The 15,834-nt window shown below is 43.6% G+C and overlaps 1 protein-coding gene across 1 annotated transcript in view; it reads left to right on the top strand.

The window, feature by feature from the left end:
- map7d1a (MAP7 domain containing 1a) overlaps positions 1 to 5,823 on the top strand; it is a gene marked incomplete at its 5' end in the record, with an annotated part of 31,955 nt that extends 26,132 nt beyond the window's left edge. The window contains 3 exon segments of the mRNA XM_045226403.1: positions 1,923 to 1,995; positions 2,583 to 2,818; positions 4,577 to 5,823. Coding sequence (XP_045082338.1) covers positions 1,923 to 1,995; positions 2,583 to 2,818; positions 4,577 to 4,587 — 320 coding nt within the window. The 3' untranslated portion in view covers positions 4,588 to 5,823.
- Positions 5,824 to 15,834: the final 10,011 nt, after the last annotated feature.

Genomic DNA, 15,834 nt, shown 5'->3' with positions numbered 1-15,834 from the left:
TGTTAATTATATCGCTCTTGTGTTCAGGAAATTGATGTTTGGATTCGGAGTCAAACAATTAATCTCAATTAATCCTGGAAGGAAATGTATTAATTTAGATGAATTCATCAATGATATCCAGGGGAAACGGATTCAAACATCAGTGTGCTGTGTCCCTGGTCCTGTTTCACTGCCATATTAATGGAGAAGTTCAGCTCTAGATACTGACTGGTTTAATAAACTAATGAAATCCCACTGGGCACAGACGTCATTTCAATGTCTATTCCACGTTGGTTCAACGTTGATTCAACTAGTGTGTGCCCAGTCTGATAATTTGGCTTCTTTGATTGGATGGGCTGTATCAGTCTTAATGTTAACTTTGAAATCTGTTCACTCCAAAAATTAAAAATGCAAATCCCCAATGACTTCAATGTATGATTTACCCATAACTCAAAGTAGGATTTAGCCGACTGTGTGTTGCTTACGTTTAGGCCTGATATAGGAGTAAAAGAAGTAGCTCACTGATCTATTCCCTTCCACTTCCTATATAATATGAATCTTGTTGATTTAGAAGGCAGGGACTGTACTTCTACTTTTTCCCCCTCTCAGTTTAGCCATTTGTAAGTACTAAAATACACGTTTCGTAAGAGCTCTCGAACAAAATAACAATATAAACATACATATAAACATACACAGTCAAAAACAGTCAATGTAAATATGCAGCACAATTATCGAATTGGAATGAAATATGTAGTGCTGCTAATAAAGTGCTGTAGTTATGAATAAAATAGATAAGAAGATAAAGGGGCTCCATGAACAGTCCCTGTCCTCCCTCCTGATATTTAGCATGTTTGTCTGTGTTCCATCGCCATCTGCGTTGTGTTCCCTTTTCATATGAAGAGTATTTAATAATATTCTGAGAATCACAGCCCAACGGCTTGTCATTTTCTGGGAATATCTTATGGCAATGCATTGCATTGCTGGGTTGGCTTAGTGACTGTAAATGGACCACTCACGACATTTAGCCCATCAATTAAATTCTGTTTTATTTAAACTTGATCGTCGCCGCGGGGATAATAATATAATATGCCATTTAGCAGACGCTTTTATCCAAAGCGACTTACAGTCATGCGTGCATTCACTGTGCAGCCAGATGTACATAAGACACAATAAATACAGTGTTCACATGACAAAGACACACAAATATTACTCCTACTTATACAACCCCATCCCCATTTGGCTAGAGAGACACACACACACATTTGCAGATGAGTAGGAAATGGGGATAGGGGATTTGAGTACATGTGGCCAGGATTCCAGCATGGTGGAAACCATTATTGGAGGCACTTATGTGGTTGGGAGTCCAGGCAAGTTGGGAGGCGTTGCTCCCCTCCAATCAGGCCTTTGGACATACTCAAACAAACACACACACGTGCGCGCACCCACACACATGCTCAAATACGGATGCACTGACACACACACACACACACACACACACACATACACATACAGATACACATACAGCCACAGCCCCAGTTGGTCTGAGTATAGGGAGTGCTAAACACTGAAAGCCCCAGGATGTAATCATGAATCCAACACTGGTTGGATCCATCCTGCATATTGAGTTCTGTCTGTGCTTGCGTGCGTGACTGAGTGTGTGTGCGTGCGTGTCTGAGTGTGCGTGCGTGCGTGTCTGAGTGTGCGTGCGTGCGTGTCTGAGTGTGCGTGCGTGCGTGTCTGAGTGTGCGTGTGTGCGTGTCTGAGTGTGCGTGCGTGTGTGTCTGAGTGTGCGTGTCTGAGTGTGCGTGCGTGTCTGAGTGTGCGTGCGTGCGTGTCTGAGTGTGTGTGCGTGTCTGAGTGTGCGTGCGTGTCTGAGTGTGCTTGCACATTTGTATGTGTGTGTGTCTGTGTGTTTTACAGTGGATTTTATTTGTTTTCCGCAGCCTCTGCTGACTACCAGCCAAGCCCAGAGGTCAACAAGAATACAGAGAACGCCCATAGTGATGTGAGAGACAGGTAAGGTTCAAGAACCATGTACTCTATTTCCTCTTGTCCGAAATCTCATCTGTTAGAAATGTAAAATAGCAAGCCATGCACTATTGTTATTAGAAAACAAGCAAACCAGAAACCAGCAGTATGGGATGCATTCTAATCAAGACTTATGCTGATTTGTGTAGTTTCGACCCCACAAGAGAAAACAGAGAGAACCTCAAGACATAGGCCTACAGTAGAAAAGTAGATATATTGTTTATTTAGCTATTTAAATATGTTTTTTGTTTGTGAGGGATAGTGTAATATAAGGTTTGAGGACTTCAGTTAGCCTCTGAGGGGAGACCAGGGTTGTATTCAGTGATGTGAAACGTTTTGAATGTTGCAGATAGAATCGTGTCAGCTCTATTTATTATATTTCAATCTATCTGACAATCATTTCTGTTCTACACATTTATAGACATTTCTATCTACGTTATATCTACAGTATAATGTTACATCTTCCTGAACAGGCCCGAGGGGAAAATCTGCAACTGAACCACTTGGGACCGTAGCCCTTTTGTGTGTAACCATGTTTCACTCTCCATCTCACCATAAACATCTCCCTCCCACAGCTCCACGGTCCATGTGGTCAACGGTGTTCAGCCTGCCAGACACGAGAATGGCCTGTCTAGCAAGGGAGACACCGCACACTTTGAGGAGATCATCCAGCTAGCCAATCACAGCAACAGCACCAATGTGGGGCGGGAGAAATCAGAGAGTGACATGCCCACTGAGCCAATCCTGGCCTTTGAAAGTGAGGAGCCCTTCCTGAAAAAAGTGGGCCCCATGAAGCCTCAACATGTCGCAGGTACAGAGACAGAGCGAGAGAGAGAACTCAGAGGGCTGGTTTCCCGGACACAGATTATGCTTAGTCTTGGACTAAAATGCATTTGAATAGAGAATCTCCATTGAACATGCTTTTCGGTCTAAGACTAGGCTTAATCTGTGTCTTTGAATCATCTGTGTCTTGGAAACCGCCCCCAAATGACAACATAACCTAATAATATTATATCAGTTGTGCCAATATTTCTAGGGATTCAAGCAAGGAATCTTATCTCAGTGTCCTTAACCCACGAATACTGTGAGGGATTTTTTTTTACAGTGTTCTTAACTGTAGATTAAGCTGGGGTTCAATTACAGCAGTAATAATGGTCTCGCGTTCTACTCTGGCGGTTGACTTTTCACATTAGGGCCAGGGTTCACAACATGCCATAAAGCGGCGCCATGGGTTCGTAGTGTTGGCCTTGGCAACGAAGAGCCATCCAACTGAGCCGGTCGGTTTAGTGCCGTCTCAGATGCAAGTCGTCACTTGTGCGTACGTGAGTGTCCCTAGGGAAAGAGAGGGGGAGAGAAAGAGAGGTAAAGGGTAGCAGGGGGAATCCTCCAGCCCCCAGAGGGCCTAAGGGGACACAGAGGGGAGCAGGAGGGGCGGAGGGGGAGTGGGGTATCTTAATACTGACTGCTTTCGCTCCCGGAGCTCCGGTCGCTAGGCTCAACGCCCAGTGTCGAATTCCCTGAGTGTTGGGGAGCTAGCTAGCTGCCAGGGATGGAAACAGGACCCCGGCCCAGTTATGTACCCCCCTCACCCTCACCCCCCTCCCCACGGCGTGGTCAGCATTACTGCCCCTCGCCCCTCCACCCTCCCCTAGGGCTTAGTCCCCACCTGCCTGCCTGCCAGCAGGTCATAAATTATATCCAAAGCAAACAGAAGAGGGTCACCCAGCTGCAGAGCTGCAGCCACACGAGCTCTGTCAAAATGAACCACTTTAATCAGAGTGAATTCACTCTGCCACTCACACTTCAAGTCACAGTCTCAGTCTTTCACAAGTTAACATCACATTTCTAATCTGCCCTGTCTGCATACCCCGCACTCTTTTACCATGATGACTTGGAGGGGTTTATTGGTTTATGGCCGGGGGGGTTTAATGTATCGACACTGATTGAATGTTACGATGTAATTCCATAGATTGGGAATCGGGGACATGTTTATTTCTAAACATGCCATCGGGGGCTAATTCAAATGGCGATACTCGTGAGCTAGTGTGGTGGACCGTTTAGCTGCCTGACAGGTGCCTCCGTCAATCTATTGCTACTGTTAGCATCAATCACGCTGTGTTGATCACACTCGTAGCGCTAGCTAGCTATCACTCACTCACATGATGGGCGACTGAATGGTCGTTGATGGTCCGTCATTCATTAAAAGGAGTCAGGATTCTGCCTGGAGCATCTGTTGCTTGGTTTGATTAGCCTCTTCATTTCCCTATAAAGCCTTATGGGTTCATGCCCTGCGTGACATGTGCTCAGGACCTTTTAAAATGTAGTATTATTGCCAGGTCAAGGGTATATAAGCCTTGTCATTAGCAGGGTCAGTGAGGGTGGGTCTTCCTCACACATTTACAAATGCTCAAATTGGCGACCATTATGGCTCACCATTCAGATGGGGCATTCAGAACGGCTCAAAATGGACACCATTTTGGATCTCTGGTGTTTTCCCTTGTTGTTGTGTGGTGTATCACTGTGTTGAAACTGACCCTCATCTTATCCTCTCCGTCTATTGTCTCTCCAGAGGTCCTGTGAGGTGTGTGCCACTCGCAAAGGCGATTCTTAGGCCCCCCCACCTTCCCGAACCCAGCCTCCGCTCGTATGGGTAGAGAGCCCCCCTCTTCCCGAAGGGGCACATCCCCTATGACCTGTGCCAAACCAATCACAGATTGCTTTCTAGGCACCAAAAAACATAAACTTTCCCTGTGAAAAGAGCTGATGATGAAGAAGAAGCAACAACTCTGCATTCCGCAAAAAAGACACAAGCAAAACACAAAACAGGATATGACGTCATCACCACCCGACAGGGTGCATCAGTGTTACCATTTGTAGATGGTAGAAGATATCACGGCATCAATTCTACCATAACAGTATCATCCATGGTAGATTTCAGCAGCCCTGAGGGGGGAAAAATACACATTTGACACTAATGAGTAATTGTTGTTATTATTATGAAAAGAGAAGTGAGTTGAAAGAGAAGTGAGTTGGCTTTTTTGTTTCTAATGTTTAGTTTATTTAAGTTGAAGAGAAATGTAAGGACTGGGTACAGTTTTATGTGAATAATGTAAATGAAATCTTGAGCGTTGAACTAAAGGAGGGAGGGGTCTGTGGAATAAATTGTGTATGAATTTGTGAAAGGAAGCCCAATGTTTACCTGCCTTTCAAGGTCTACCCAGTAACTAATATGTATTGAAAACATAATGATATGGTCTCTGTAAACATACTTGTAAATGTTCTGTAAATGGCGCTTTGCTGCAAATAGAATGTCTCCAAAATACTGAAGAAGACGTTTGACAACATTTTGACAATGTAAAAATTACGTTGTTGGAGCACAGCGTCAGCTGTCTCCAAGGAGTTCTGTGTCGACAGGTTTTCTGTTTGAACTGTTCCGCTCCTCAATTATGATTGATTGTACTCTGAACTGGATATGAAAATGAACAAGGCATCAGTTGAACAAAAAACACATGGGTATTCCAGATTCAGGATTGGTAAGCCTTTGGTCAAATCAGTGATCCATTCAGTTTAATCAGTGTTGAAACAGAATGTACACAAGGGCATCCCATCCCACCATTTAAAAAATCAATATGCAGGTTTTTTTTTTTTTTTTTTACCTGAGCAAGAAGCATGATATGCTGCCACCTCCATTGAGATTCCACAGATTCTAATGTGTTTGAAAATGAAATGCTGGTGTGTGTATGCTATAAATATATTTGGTTTTGTGTTGAAGGGACATTGTTCTGATTCTTATTAAAGAGAAAATTGTTGTCTGTGGTTTAGTTTTCCATGGTTTGTTTATGTCTGTCTTTGTCTATTGTCTCACCACAATCCAGATGGATGAGATTTGGAAAGACACTGGAAACCAGCAAAAAGACAACCAAGAAAACATTATTGTTACAAAACCAGGGAGACCAGGCTGAAAAGACAGACAGACTGTAGAGTATTTTTAGGTTGAATGTGCTCATTGATTCTCTCAATGTCCGTCATTGATCATTAACAGACAGACAGAAATCGAACAAAGAGCATGATGTTTCACCAAGTAGAACAGTTAGGAAATATTTCCCCCTTTTAAGCTGGCCCTCAAAGTCCAGGGCCAACTTATGTAGACACGCTGTTGACAAACTGAGCCTGAGCAACAAAATACAATGCCACACAACCACCAGAAAACCAGATCTGGAGATGGTTTTGAGAGAGGCAGACTATATTTTAGGGGGGGTGTAGTGACTTAGCTCAGCTGTCCCCTTAAATTTTGTATTTTCCCAAAACCCAGTGGGTGTCCATGCCTCCCATGCCCTTACCCCATCAGCCCCCCCACTGCTCCCACATTCTGGTGGTGAGAGGGGGGCTGACAATGTTGATGAATGTTCACCATTTGCTGTTCGCCATTTGTTTTCCTTGCAAAGCAGCTGGACTCTAATACCAGCACGATTTATGTCCCTCCGCTCCCCAACGCAAATGCATGAAGTACCGATCATCACGTTTAACTCTCATTTGACTAATATGACTTAGAACTGCTAATTCACTGTGGTGAGACTAATGAGTAATGACTATGACTTATTGCTAGACACTAATGGACTTGGCTAGGGAGAAGTATGTTTGACTTATTACCTCAAACACAGAGGTGCCTTCCCTACACTACTGGTGTGTTGAGAAGTCACTGTAATGCCTCTGTAAAGTTTTGAGAATCTCTTCTCTATCTTTGACTCACATTTAGTTTGGTTTCTCGGGTATGGCCTGATTATTGTCTTGAAATAACGACCTAATGGTTTTCTTTTTGACTTAACCTCCCCTGTGTAGTTGGATCAGTGAATATTGATAGAATGTTACGTGTCCCTATAGAGTATCAACTAGATGGCTCGTTTTTTTATGAGCGCATGATCTAACCGTATAAATCTTATCTCACTGGGATAACATCTAGCCGACTGACGCAGTTGCTTAGATTAGAATAGTCACTATACAATCTATTTAACAGCTCTATTCATCCGGCCCAGCAGAGGGCAGCCCAGCAACACAGAGGTGTCAAACCACAGATCACATTTCCCCACACATGTTCACTCTCTCAGACCTCGCTCTCAGTCAGTGGAGGCTGGTGGGAGGAGCTATAGGAAGACGGGCTCATTGTAATAGTTGAAATGGGATTAATTGAACAGAGTAAATCGTGGTTTCCAAATGTTTAATGTGTTTGATACTGTTCCATCTATTCCATTCTAGCCATTTCAATGAGCCTGTCCTCCTATAGCTCCTCCCGCCAGCCTCCATTGCTCTCAGTCAATGGTGTAGCCTACCAGCGAAACCAGAGAAAGACAGCGTGTGTCATAGAAAGAGAGAGAGAGAGATTCACACATTCAAATCCTAATCATATAATAATATGCCATTTAGCAGACGCTTTTATCCAAAGCGACTTACAGTCATGCGTGCATAAATGTTTGTGTATGGGTGGTCCCGGGGATCGAACCCACTGCCTTGGTGTTACAAGCGCCGTGCTCTACCAGCTGAGCTACATATCTAAAAGACAGTCATAAAACATTCAATAGAAATGTTATAGTCATAGTCAAGCTTTAGTGTGTGCCCCTCTTGATCCACTAAGTCAAGACCCAGTTGCCATTGTGCTGCCTAAAGGGGGAGGGGCACTATTTTTAGGCGGATGTCAGCAGGCATGTAATGAGTAATGGAATGGAAGGGGCAGTGGTCAATGCCAAGGTGCTGAATTAATTCTCAGAGAATGGAGGGTGAAAGGAGGAGGAGGTGTGTGTGAGTGTGTGGTGTGGTGCTGGTGTGTGTGCGGTGTGGGTGTTTGTGTGTGTGAGAGAGAGCGTGTGTGTGTTCGTTAGATTTACGAGGCTCTGACGGACATGGAGCAGGATAAAGGGGCCTGTCGGTCAGAGTTAGGGCCTGTCACTCACACTCTTGGGATAGCAGGGCTGGGTGGGATAGTGGAGGTGCAGATTTGGCAACGTCACTTTGATCTATCGGTCTATTATCTCCTCGTTGGTGGACGGAGAGCTGCCTGGCTGGCCTGCTGATAGGTGTACTGGAGGTGTTGCCATATCAACCCTATTCTTGGATCGCATTCCTGTTCACAGGGTGGAAGAGGCAATAGGAGTTAGCCTTATAGAGAACGGTAATACAGGAATTAACAGAGCTAATTCAGTCCTCTATGACTTTGTTTGTCATCTTATCTGGGTATTCTAAGACAAACATGGGTTGTCTGTTATTCTACCATTACCTATCCAACTACTGTAAAAAGCCTGATGCCTTTGGCAGTCATGTCTACCTCTGCCTCACTTTCCGTTTGCGACGTGGTGCAACCTGCGTCTGCTGTTGTTCTTGTCGTAAACCCCCTGCACCTTTTGACCCGTGGAATCTTGTAAACGGTATGGAAGCGCAAATGTGTCGTCTGTGCCTGCCGGATTTAACGAGGTAGACGGGTCAGTGAGGGGTCAAGCCATGCCTGCATCTGAACCATGAAAAACCCTAGAGACCAACCTCTGTTTAGTTTTTAAACACACACACACACACACACACAGGCATGCACACACGAACACGTGCAAGCACGCACGCACACACACACACACACACATACACACACTTCCCTCTTACAGTACATTGCACCCCCTTTATCTGCTCAGCAACAGCAACAGGGCCCCTTTACACAGCTGCTATCTGATGGCAATTCATTAATGGCCGGCCACAGAAAGGCAGGCACTCCAAATAAGCCCATTTCTTTATCCCTGGAGGTGCTGTTCCACCTACAAGCAGACCTGGGCTCTCAACTGCTCTGATGAGAGACAAGGGTTTCTAACAGCTGCCCCGAACCCCATCACACACACACACACACACACACACACACACAGACACAGACATATACACACACACACACAGACACAAACCAGAACCTATTAGCTCCCGACAGTGCCTGTTGTTATGGAGTCGCTGTGTGAAGTGCCAGGGAGGTCTCAGGGCCCACATCCCATGGGGGTGGCCCAGCCACAATAGCTGGCTCTAGATAGATAACAGCTGGAGCATTGTCACAACTTTTGGAGTTAATTTTCATGCAGGCACTTTCTTGGGCACTCTTTGATGAGGAGTGTGGACCCCCTTAGGTCTGTGACCATCAGCACACACATTGCAGTCCTCCTGAAGAAATGCAATGTTCCCTTTGGGTGCAGGACATTGTGAATAAAAGCATATTAGTGTTAAGTTAGAACAGACTGGTGGTGTTGAGAAGGGAAGCATGAGCTTTATAGATACATCTTCCACACATCCAACTGCAGTGGAGATTCTTTGATCATTTGTCATTGTTCAAGTATGTCTTACCAGGAATCTAAAGAGCCAGAAATAAGTTTTCGGTCTTTAACCCTTGGCCCTGATGAATAAAAACCAAGGGACTTCATGGGGACAATTTCCTGCTCTGTCATTTAAGGTGGGGAGAAGGGGAGGAGATAAGAAGTGGTGAAAAAGATGAAAACGAGGTGTAAGAAACGGAAACTGGATAAAGGACATGACAGCGCGAGAAAGTACAGCACGACTCCAAGACCATTGAGTGCTTTTGAAGTGACAGAACGGAACGGAATCTGTACCCTATCTCTGCTTCGCTGTATCAGTACAATGGACAGCGCCCAACACACTAAAGCAAAGCCATTTTGGCAATGAATATACAGTAGGTTACAAGATAGATAGGGTAATTAACCTATTACATACAGCCTATGTGAGTACAGCCCTACACACAGCTGTCTTATCAAAATAACGCAAACTAAAAGCTGAAAGCAGTAGCCTAGTTATTAATGCAAAACAAAAATAGTTGATAGCAGTTTGGCTTTGAATACCAACACAACTGCAAATGCGAACGAATGAATGAATGCGAACGGAACAGAACAGCGGTAGGCCTACTATAAGCATATAAACAAAATATCTGATCGATAAATGCATGACACAATCTATATTTTGGCTAGTTACATTAACAGTACACAAACCAGTAAACAAAAGGTGAATGCAAATAACCAAAACATAGCCTACAGCCTACTACAGTGAGATGCAACCATGCATAGCTGTCTTGCCAAATAAATAGGCCTATAGGCCTGCTTCAAACATGGAAAATCATGTAGCTCATTAGTTCAGCCACACATTGCGATATGGCCCAATGCACTTCTGTGGACCAAATTCGACCGACCCACGTAATCAATTAAGCAATGCCGGCCTACCATAAACACATTTCCAATACGTACAGTTCCATTTGCAAACATGAAAAACGATCGGCTATCATAGAAATAAAATGTAGGCTATCTATTTCTATGATGAAACATACCGATATGTAGCTATACCCATTTGGGTTATTGCATTGCAATTATATTGAATTCTGCTTATATCACGCTATACCACAATAAAAATAAAAGTTCAAATGCCGAGACCAATGAGTGCTTTTGACCAAGAAGTGACACATCTGCAGTAACCGAGTATTCCAGCCACTCTCTTCCTATGAACCAGTTGCTATTAAATGAAGAAAAAAATGACAGAACACTTGCGGCTAGGGTAGGATTCTATAGGCTAACCTGGGCTGGCTCTGTTCCAAGCTCTTCAGGAACAGTTGGAGGTGGAGCGGGCTGTGGAGCCATTATCTTGGCTTGGCGGCGGCCTCAGTGGTTTGATTTCTGATATCCATCGTGGCAGTGGCAGATTAGCTGGTTAGAGCGAAATAGGCTACTAACACTAACGCCTTTTACAGCTGGCTAAGAAGCTTACTAAACTTTGTAGTGGTGGGGCGTGAGGCTGAGTTGAGTGAAGCATCTTCAACTATAAACTTGACCCCGTCCTTATAAATAAAAATCAAATATTACAGGCTGAGGCATATCACGTTATTCATGTAGCCTACCATAGATGAGCAACGTTTCCCCCCCGCTTTTTATGGAAACCCAAAGGAGTCATATCTAACCACCCAGTGGCTTTCCATAGCCCCCGACACACTCCACGATGCGCTCTGTCCATGATGCTGACACAGCACAGCGGAGATACAGATTTCGTGCCAACCTGTTACTCAAACTTTTTTGCTATTTTTATATAGAGACAGAAAATTAAAACTGACGTGGCACAAGTTTCAACTGAGGGGGCTAAGCCCCTTTTTGGCCCCTTGTGGAGCCGGGCCCGATGATTGACACTGACTCACTGCACCATATAGCATGGTTATACCAAGGCATTCATGTCTCGGATTCAGCTGGTGACACAGCCTTGATTTGCTGGATCTGTTTGTCTCTTAATTTCGGCACTGACAGTGGACATGGTTTACGACATCACCAGCCATCAGCCCAGCACAGCCTCAGGCTTCAATTATGCCAGCTTGCAGGGTGTCGGTTATTTTCAGTTCCCAGGGATAGCTGGGTATCAACCATATTGTACTGCACATTAGTAGCAGGCTACAGTCATATAAATAGAATTACTACATATTGAGTGTACTCATGAGTGTGCTGTCAAATTGTGGTCTGATGGACTTTTCTCATTCTAGTAATTCTATCTCTATTAATCCCATTGCACCTTCAGTAGCAGTCTACGGTCATAGAAATACTGTATAATTACTGTTAAGTGTACCCATAACTGTAATGCTCTAGTCATTATTTTCTATGGCTACAGTAATAATGTGCTGCTGTAGGCTACTGATGCCTTCCAATTAAGGAATAATTATGATGGCCAGATCCATGTAAAGCAGAAAGGAGATCCTCCATGGCACAAGCCTGTGTTATTATTGGCTAGCTAAAGCAGGCCCTCGGCACAAGGGCTATAATTCAGTGGAGTACTACAGACGGACTCCCAACACAGTCTTCTGGGGTGCACCTGTAGTGTGTTCTTTTCCACTGGGTCATGCGAGGCAGCTCTGTAACACTCTACATTTATCTAGTACAAGGGCGGCAGGTAGCTTAGTGGTTAAGAGCGTTGTGTCAGTAACCGAAAGGTCGCTGATTCTAATCCCCGAGCCGACTAGGTGAAAAATATGTTGATGTGCCCTTGAGCAAGGCACTTAACCCTAACTGCTCCTGTAAGTCGCTCAGGATAAGAGCGTCTGCTAAATGTAAATGTAAGTTGTTTTTCATATCACTACCATCACCCAAATTTAGCGCTTAAATTTAAAAATACCCTGGATAGAAATGGTTTGAATGTTGACACCATATGATCCAGTAATTTAAACATTTCTCAAATGGTTTTAGATACCTTTCAGGGTGTGAACTTTAAATTACCTTCTCTGTCCTTTAAACAAAATAAATGACATTTTCAAGACAATATGTTACTGTCTAATTTCACGATCCTACCTGTGGCCTGCTCAGTTCATGTTTCTAGACCAGCACTAAATCTTACCATTCTTAATTTATCCCACAAGAGAGAGCAGCATGAACAAATTATTATATCAATGACCTCCACCTCTCAGATCATAGTAATTTACTGCCAAGGTGTCAATAAGGGTGTGTGTGTGTGTGTATATGTGTATCCATATGTAAATTATAATATGCCATTTAGCAGACGCTTTTATCCAAAGCGACTTACAGTCATGCGTGCCTACTACCATGGTGTTACAAGCGCCGTGCTCTACCAGCTGAGCTACAGAGGACTACAGAGTATTTGTGAGAGAGATAGTGTTTGTGTGACATATGAGAACAGCTGCTCTGGGACCCTGGAGAGTTTGAATGAGAAGGAGGGAGGAGGAGGGGAGTGGCGAAACAAAACTACCATCCACCACGACAGTGGCCTCTGAGTTATCTCCTATACGGTCTGATTTAAAGGAAAATTCAAATCACAGCGTGACACCCACTTCTGGTTACCCACACTGCCCTGCTGCTTACCTTACTGGGTCAGGTTAGAGGCTAAACTTATCAAAGGGACAGGAAGTGGTCATGGTCATGAGAGAAGTGGTGGTCAAGGCTTGCAGTATATTTGACACAAGTTACTCTTCCAGTTGAGCAGCAAAGGACATTTACTTCCTCAGAGTTGAGCACTTGAATAGTGAGCAGGCATGCTGTTTCTCTCATATTCAACTCTGATGCCAGGTAAAAAAAAGTCCTCAAACAGTACTGTTTTCATCTCATTTCAACCAGTGTTGAAACATTCAAATGAGGATAAACTTCAACTTAAATACATTGACTTAACCTGACTAACAGGTTGTTACATCAATCTAATTTCAACATAATCATCAGAACAATGTATACGTAAAAATTGCGTTGAAGATTCCACATAGAAACTTAAAATAGTTTTCATCCTATACTTATTATACACTGAGTATACAAAACATTAAGAACTCTTCCAATGACATAGACTGACCAGGTGAATCCAGGTAAAAACTATGATCCCTTATGTCACTTGTTAAATCCACTTAAATCAGTGTAGATGAAGGGGAGGAGACAGGTTAAAGAAGGATTTTTATGACTTGAGACATGGATTGTGTATGTGTGCCATTCAGAGGGTGAATGGGCAAGACAAAATATTTAAGTGCCTTTTAAACAGGGTATGGTAGTAGGTGCTAGGTGCACCAGTTTGTGTCAAGAACTGCAACGCTGCTGGGTTTTTCATGCTCAACAGTTTCCTGTGTGTATCAAGAATAGTCCACCACCCAAAGGACATCCAGACAACTTGACACAACTGTGGGAAGCATTGGAGTCAACATGGGCCAGCATTCCTGTGGAACGCTTTCGACACCTTGGAGAGTCCATGCCCTGACGAATTGAGGCTGTTTTGAGAGCAAAAGGAGAGGGTGCAACTCAATATTAGGAAGGTGTTCCTAATGTTTGGTATACGCAGTGGTGGTTGAAATTATGCTGAATTTCATATTTAATTAGACATACAGTGAGGGAAAAAAGTATTTGATCCCCTGCTGATTTTGTACGTTTGCCCACTGACGAAGACATGATCAGTCTATAATGTTAATGGTAGGTTTATTCGAACAGTGAGAGACAGAATAACAACAAAAAATCCAGAAAAACTCATGTCAAAAATGTTATAAATTGATTTGTATTTTAATGAGGGAAATAAGTATTTGACCCCTCTGCAAAACATGACTTAGTACTTGGTGGCAAAACCCTTGTTGGCAATCACAGAGGTCAGACATTTCTTGTAGTTGGCCACCTGGTTTGCACACATCTCAGGAGGGATTTTGTTCCACTCCTCTTTGCAGATCTTCTCCAAGTCATTAATGTTTCGAGGCTGACGTTTGGCAACCTGAACCTTCAGCTCCCTCCACAGATTTTCTATGGGATAAAGGTCTGGAGACTGGCTAGGCCACTCCAGGACCTTAATGTGCTTCTTCTTGAGCCACTCCTTTGTTGCCTTGGCCGTGTGTTTTGGGTCATTGTCATGCTGGAATACCCATCCACGACCCATTTTCAATGCCCTGGCTGAGGGAAGGAGGTTCTCACCCAAGATTTGACGGTACATGGCCCCGTCCATCGTCCCTTTGATGCGGTGAAGTTGTCCTGTCCGCTTAGCAGAAAAACACCCCCAAAGCATAATGTTTCCACCTCCATGTTTGACGGTGGGGATGGTGTTCTTGGGGTCATAGGCAGCATTCCTCCTCCTCCAAACACGGCGAGTTGAGTTGATGCCAAAGAGCTCCATTTTGGTCTCATCTGACCACAACACTTTCACCCAGTTCTCCTCTGAATCATTCAGATGTTCATTGGCAAACTTCAGATGGGCATGTATATGTGCTTTCTTGAGCAGGGGGACCTTGCGGGCGCTGCAGGATTTCAGTCCTTCACGGCGTAGTGTGTTACTAATTGTTTTCTTGGTGACTATGGTCCCAGCTGCCTTGAGATCATTGACAAGATCCTTCCGTGTAGTTCTGGGTTGATTCCTCACCGTTCTCATGATAATTGCAACTCCACGAGGTGAGATCTTGCATGGAGCCCCAGGCCGAGGGAGATTGACAGTTCTTTTGTGTTTCTTCCATTTGCGAATAATCGCACCAACTGTTGTCACCTTCTCACCAAGCTGCTTGGCGATGGTCTTGTAGCCCATTCCAGCCTTGTGTAGGTCTACAATCTTGTCCCTGACATCCTTGGAGAGCTCTTTGGTCTTGGCCATGGTAGAGAGTTTGGAATCTGATTGATTGATTGCTTCTGTGGACAGCTGTCTTTTATACAGGTAACAAACTGAGATTAGGAGCACTCCCTTTAAGAGTGCTCCTAATCTCAGCTCGTTACCTGTATAAAAGACACCTGGGAGCCAGAAATCTTTCTGATTGAGAGGGGGTCAAATACTTATTTCCCACATTAAAATGCAAATAAATGTATAAAATTTTTACGTTTTTCTGGATTTTTTTGTTGTTATTCTGTCTCTCACTGTTCAAATAAACCTACCATTAAAATTATAGACTGATCATTTCTTAGTCAGTGGGCAAACATACAAAATCAGCAGGGGATCAAATACTTTTTTTCCTCACTGTATGTTATTTGACTTTGTTTAAATGTTGATAGTAAAATTGTATGTTTGAATCAGCATCATTGTTTCAACGTCATAGCCTATTTAAAGCAAGTTTTTTTGTTTAGAATTTGATTCAAATTATTCTTTCTCTTTTTAGGCCTTATCAGTAATTAATTTAATCTTGCTTATTGACAATGTTTTGCATGTCCATGCTCAGCCATAATGCAATTTACAGTAGGCCTAGCCCCTATATCAGTGTGAATGCTATTGAAGCCATGCAATTACTTAGAGCAATGTGGACTGCAAATGGGTTCAAGTTATCCTATTTAGCAAAGATGTGATAGGTCTATATTTTGTTATTTTGTTTCTGTAAGCCATTTAACAAACTGT

Source organism: Coregonus clupeaformis, chromosome 17 (genome assembly GCF_020615455.1).
Source record: "Coregonus clupeaformis isolate EN_2021a chromosome 17, ASM2061545v1, whole genome shotgun sequence".
Classification (NCBI taxonomy): domain Eukaryota; kingdom Metazoa; phylum Chordata; class Actinopteri; order Salmoniformes; family Salmonidae; genus Coregonus; species Coregonus clupeaformis.
Note: the sequence above shows the minus strand (reverse complement) of the source record. Positions and strands in the feature narration are given on the sequence as shown.